General features: G+C 57.2%; 1 protein-coding gene across 1 annotated transcript; it reads left to right on the forward strand.

Moving 5' to 3' along the window:
* Positions 1 to 3,823: 3,823 nt before the first annotated feature.
* Positions 3,824 to 5,043, forward strand: LOC131759251 (interferon-induced transmembrane protein 3-like). The gene is made up of 2 exons (XM_059068123.2): positions 3,824 to 4,163; positions 4,759 to 5,043. The coding sequence occupies exons 1-2, from the start codon at positions 3,915 to 3,917 to the stop codon at positions 4,951 to 4,953; spliced, it is 444 nt and encodes a 147-aa protein (XP_058924106.1). The 5' UTR covers positions 3,824 to 3,914; the 3' UTR covers positions 4,954 to 5,043.
* The last annotated feature ends 1,131 nt before the right edge of the window (positions 5,044 to 6,174 follow it).

The raw sequence follows: 6,174 nt of genomic DNA on the forward strand, positions 1-6,174 counted from the left end.
AGGGACCCCGCACCTGTGCCCGCGTCCAGGTGCTGCGGGACTTGGGTGGGAGAGGGGTGGCGGGGGTCGGGTGCTGGCGGCTTCTGGAGGAGACCGCGGGGCTCCGCACCCCGAGAAAGAGGGTGTGAGGGGCCAGAGCCTCGCTCGAAACTTCCGAAGACGGCGGCCCCGCCGGCCCTGCCTCCGGCCGCTCTCACGTCTGTGCTGATGTCCCGGGGCAGCTGGTCTGTGAGCGTGGGCTCCCTGCCCGCTGTCGCTCCGCCGTGTACCAGCTGCAACTGGGTGCTGCAGCACCAGCACCACCCCGAGGGGCTGGACCTCACGCCTCCAAGAGAGGGGACCTCCTCAAGGACAGTGTGTCAGAGTGCCTGTGGCCAAGACGGATGCTTGTGCTCCTGATTTCTCTGTGAAGCAAAGCTCTGTTTATTCTCGACTCCATTTTGGCCAGCAAGAGGCCCTGTAGAGACTTGCTTTTTCCTTAAAATGTTAATTCATGAAACTCCAGAGGCTAGGCTTAACAGAAGGGGGAGATATCTTTCTACATCCTAGACATGTTCAAAAATCTGGTTTTATACCGGGTTAATCTGAGCAGGTTCACAGGAGTCTGGATCTTATTTCCCTGTGTAGTTAGAAAGCTAGGTGACCCTAACTGTTACAGGTTGTTCTGGTCTCTCTGATTATTGGTCCTTGGAAATTCATTAGGAAAAGTCGTGTAAAGCCCCTAAAACTTTGCAGAGGAATGGCACCTTACAAGGGGATCGGACAGTGTGGGCCAGCTGCACCATCCCTTCCTGCCTCCACCACCCTGCCTGCCGCGCGGGGACCCCGCACAGACTCGGAGAGACCCTGCCCCGCCTGAGAAAGGACCTCAGACTTGGGGAGCTGGTGGAGGGGGCTCTTCACAAGATGACATGTCCCTGCTGGGGCCTACCGTTGCAAGTAGAGGGGGTCAGGCCCTCTTTTCTGTTGCCCACAGATCACCAGGGCATATGAGCATGGTAGAGTGTGAGCTGCAAACCCAATTTAAAATGTTCCAGTAGCCACGTTAAGAAAAAAAAAAAAAACAGGTGCGATTTATTTTAAGGATCTATTTTCTTTGAACTGATATAGAGAAAATATTATAACAACATATAATTAATGAAAGATATTATTTTTTAAAATAAATCAATAAATTTATTTATTTATTTTTGGCTGCGTTGGGTCCTCGCTGCAGCGCACGGGCTTTCTGTAGTTGCAGCGAGCAGGGGCTACTCTTCGTTGCGGTGCGCGGGCTTCTCATTGCGGTGGCTTCTCTTGTTGTGGACTAGACGCACAGGCGTCTTCAGTAGTTGTGGCGTGCAGGCTCAGTAGTTGTGGCGCACGGGAGCTTAGTTGCTCCGTGGCATGTGGGATCTTCCCAGACCAGGGCACGAACCTGTGTCCCCTGCATTGGCAGGAGGATTCTTAACCGCTGTGCCACCAGGGAAGCCCCATGAAAGATATTATTGATGAAATATTTTATATCTTAACCAAAAATTCTTTTCTTCTCACCAAGCTTTCAAAGTGTGATATGAGACTTCTGCATACATCTTTTCTCCACTAGAACTCACCATGTTCCTGGGCCTGGTGGCCACTGTGTTGCTGTGGGACAGAGCCACCCTGGAGGCTGTTGGAGGAGGGGCAGCTGGCAGGGAGGATCCCCAGGTGGGGCAGCAGGAGGGGGGCTGCCAAGTTCATTCCCCCAGCCTGACAAGGAGGGGAGCACAGGGGACTTGGAAGCTCCTGGAGAAAAGGCAGCCAGCCACCCTGCCCTGGGTGGGGGGCTCTCCGACGACAGAGCGGGAGGGGCTGGAGGGAGCCAGGTGGACGTCGGCATGGAGGGGGGTTGCGGGAGAGGCGGGTCAGCGGCCAGGCCTACTATGTGCGTTACTTCTTTGTGATGGGGAAACAGCACAGTGGTCATTGCCCCTGAGACACCGGGACGGCCTCACCGCAAGACACACGCCGCTCTCTGCTCCGATGTCACCATCTTGCCGTGGGAGTTGACAGAGTCGGTAAGAGGAAAGCGTGTAACTCAGGAAGGCTCTGGGCAGTGGAGGCATTGCCTCTTCCCGAGGCCCCTCCATGCTGCCCCTTAAGCTCCTTGGTCGGTATATCAAATGAGGGTAGCGGGAGGGAGGAGGGAGGAAGGAACGACGGGGCTGCGCACATATGCAGGACCTGGGCTCCCAGCTGCCACCGGATGCCCTGGACCCTGGGGTCTCCCACCACAGCTGCCTCCGCAGGTCACGCGGGGCCCGGTGTCCCCGCTCCCGGGAGCCCTTGGGAGACCATGGGAGGCTCCTTTGGGGCAGGCCACCCAGGCTGCTGGGTGCTGACCTGCAACCAGGAAGGACCCAAACCAGCCTGGAGCAGGGGCTCAGGGCCGGGAAGGCCATTGCGTTTCCGAGGGGAGGGCGGTGCAGTGAGCGGTGGGCTGTGGGCCGGGGTTCCCTCTGGCCGCTGGGGTGTGGAGGCTGAGTGAGGGTCTGGGAGGGGCCCTGCGTGGGGACAGCGGGGCTGCAGCAGGCTTGGGCCCGAGACCCCCAGGCTGGGGAAGGGTTCCGGGGCCCGACCACACCCCTAAGTAGGGAGATGGGGTGGCTGAGACAGGGCCTGGCTCCGGTGTGAAGGGAAGCAGAATTCATTACCCCAAATGTGCCTCTTTGCCATATTGATTATTTTAAGCTGGTTAGTTTTAAGCAATAGGACACCTGGGAGAAGCTCTGAAACTGAGTAGAAGTCAGCCCTTTGAAAGACACTTACACGTACTGTTAGACCTGAACGGTCTCTGAGGGATCCCAGCTCGCCCAAGAACTGCCAAGAGTCGAGAGTCGCTGCAACACGCAAGAGGTTTATTAGGAGCCGGTGCACCGGGGTTCCTTGGTCCTCACGCAGGAGGCCGAAGAGGAACCCCCCCCAAGCGGAATCACATACATTTTATAGCTTTCATTTTTCATTATGCAAAGTGTGGATATATCAAGGTTTTTTTTCTCATTGGTTTGTTTGTTCCTGGACCGGAGTGGGGTCTTGGCTCTAGTTCCTTGATTGGTTAGCTGTCGGATGCCTACTTTACATTTTCGTGTTTTTGTGGTGGGGGGTTGAGTCACATGAGTTATGGTTGGCTAGGGCGACCTTTAAACTCTGGCTTAATCATTCTTATCACCCGCCATACTGGTTTGCTCGAGGTTTCATCCCCCGCCATACCTGTTTGCTCGGAACGGTTTCTGCCCAGGGGGGGGACATTCCAGTATCTTATTGCCAGCCGAAAAAGCTTAAAGCTCAAAAGTATCGATAGGGAAGTAGGGGTGTAAGTATAGTTAAGGCCCTACAGTACAAGGGAAACCTCCGTGTAAGTGTATCTCCTCTTGTATGGGGATGGGGGGGGACGACTGCATTTCTAGAAACTCTTGTGGATGGAGAAGCTTTGCAGGAAACCCTACCCTTGTTTGTGTGCTTTTCCTTGTCACCTCCCAGAGGGGCCTCTCTTCCCCAGCCCCAACACCTTCTGTCTTTAGCTGGAGGTGGCATGTAAGGTGGTGGCTTCAGCATTTCGGGGAGGCGCTCAGTTTTCCTGGGTCTCTCCCTTGTATACAGGAGGTATACGTGTTGTCAAACTTTTATTTGTTTTTCTCCTGTTAAACTGTCTTTTTATTACAGCGGGGTCTCAGCCAAGAACCTGGGAGGGTACAAGGAAAGTCTTCCACCCCTTCCAGGCTCTGCGACGATGCGAAGCTCCCTCAAGCCCTAACTCGCACTCGTGTAACCTGACACCCAGTGGTTCTCATCCCTCCTCCTAGGACCAGCCCCTCCCCAATTTCCCAACTTCTGGGAAAAGGAAACTAAAGTATCGAAACTACTGGGGAAACCAGGACCACAGCTGCGTGCTGCCCACCATGAACCGCACAGGCCAACCCTTCTTCAGTGGCGCCCACAGCGTGGTCCCCCCGAGCTACGAGATGATCAAGGAGGAGCAAGAGGTGGCCGTGCTGGGGGCTCCCCAGAGCCAGGCCCCGGTGGCGACCACGGTGATCAACATCCGCAGCGACACCGCGGTGCCCGACCACATCGTCTGGTCCTTGTTCAACACGATCTTCATGAACTGGTGCTGCCTGGGCTTCGTGGCATTCGCCTACTCCGTGAAGGTGGGTGGGCGCCTGGGCTGTTCTCCAAGGAAGTGTGTGTGAGCCTGGAGAGGCCCCTGCTGCCTGGCTGGCACGTGGGGTGTGGAGAGCCCTTGTGTGTATTGTTCTGTTGGCGGGGGGCGGCTTGGGGGATCACTCCCAGTGAGAGTTCACAGCGAGCTGCAGGGGCGCACACGGGGATGGTGGGGCTGTGTCACCACCGCCCCAAGAAGTTCTCCTTTCCAGCCTCATTAGAGAAGTTACATCCTTCGCACTTCCGATTCAGACCTCGAGTCTGGTCCCGGAAAGAAAAAGGTACTGAAAGGGCACTGACCACTGGGGGGGTGAGTGGCCACAGCAAAGAGGACAGAGCAGAGACAGGGTGAGCCCTGGCGCCCCCCGGAGAGCTGAGAGTCTGTGAGGAAGCAGATCGAGGCCCCAGGAGGGGACGGGGGCCCACGGGGCACTGTCCTGCTTGGGTTCCGGGGAACCGGCAGGGGTGGGTCCCCATCTGGGTGAACGGGCCCTGGGGGATGAGCGGGGGAGGGCCTGAGTCACAGCACCCGGCTGTCACCTGGCCCAGCTCCAGGTCCCCTCACCGTCACTTCTCCCCCAGTCTAGGGACCGGAAGATGGTGGGCGACGTCATTGGGGCCCAGAGCTATGCCTCCACCGCCAAGTGCCTGAACATCTGTGCCCTGGTCCTGGGTATCCTTCTGATCACCGTCTTCATCATCGTTTTCGCCACTGGCTCCCTGATGATTTTTCAAGCAGTTTCCCAGCTCGCAAAGGATTATGGAGGCAACCAGTAGCTGCTGGCATCCTGAGGCAGTCACCCCTTTTCACTGCAGTTTATACACGCATCTGTCCACAGTTGAATAAAATAAAGCATTTGTACGTGAGGGTGCTGTGTTTTGACCTGGGGAGGGGACCCTGTTGAGAGTCCCAGCCTGGCGCTGAGACTGAGCCCGCCCCCCCGCCCCCCCCCCACCATCCCCCCGCCCCCCCACCATCCCCCCGCCCCACGTGTCCCATCTGCTCTGCTGCTCGGAGTGGGACCTGTCAAGTCCTCAGGCCTTGCCTGTTTTGGGCCTTGAGCTGGGGCAGCAGCAATTGGATAGGGTTTTGGGGCGGTGGCTTCCTCTGGGGAAGGGTCATGCTGGGTCCAGAACACCCTTGGCGCTGTTGACAAAATACAAAACAAAACAAACAAAAAAGCTCGGAAGCCCGCAAATAAGAAAAGGGTTTATTTGGAGTTTTAGGATTTGCAATCGAGAAGTGCAGATTCAAGTAGCAAGTCAACCGTGCTGCGAGGAAAGTACAAATGCTGGGGGGTTCTAAACACAACAAAGACATTCCAGAGAAGTTACAGGGGTTGTTTTACAAAGCAGGATCGGTGCTAGCAGGCATTGGGTCACATGTCGGCAGCTGATTGGCTGCTAAACTGAGGTTTCCAGGGAGTGAAGACAACAGGTTCCAGGTGGCCCCAGGGCGGCCAGGATGTGTGCGAATTCCAGGTCCGCAGTGGCTCCCCTGCTCCTTTTCAGACCCTTTGACATGCGCCTCCACTTTGCTGTTCGTGGTCCATGGCCCCAAGGACCCTGTCAGCTCAGGAAGGCTACAAGAGTGCACGGGCCACCGCTGCAGAGACAGCACCCAGGAGGAGGAGAAACCCCTGCCCTGCCCTGCCCTGCCCTGCCCTGAAAATCAGCCCCCATCCCTGGTTCTGTCAGGCCTCCAGATGTGTGGTCACTTGGGGTGCCCCAGGGCAGACCCTGCCCACAACCAGCTGGGCAGGTGCGGTGTGAGGTGGGGTGGCCCTAGCCTCCCCTTCGTCCCCTGACACCTGACCTCAGCTGTGGATCCCCTCCCGACCCGCACCCATGCCCCTTTATCTGTCCCCAGCTGCAGTCTCCTGACTCCAGGAGATGGCCGAGGGGCTGGGGTCTCAGGGTGGCCATGAGGGGGCCCCTCTCCCTGGGGGTCTGTCACACGTGAGCAGGGAGGGGACAGCCCCAAGGAAGTCCTGGAGG

This window comes from Kogia breviceps, chromosome 7, assembly GCF_026419965.1.
Source record: "Kogia breviceps isolate mKogBre1 chromosome 7, mKogBre1 haplotype 1, whole genome shotgun sequence".
Taxonomy (NCBI): Eukaryota; Metazoa; Chordata; class Mammalia; order Artiodactyla; family Physeteridae; genus Kogia; species Kogia breviceps.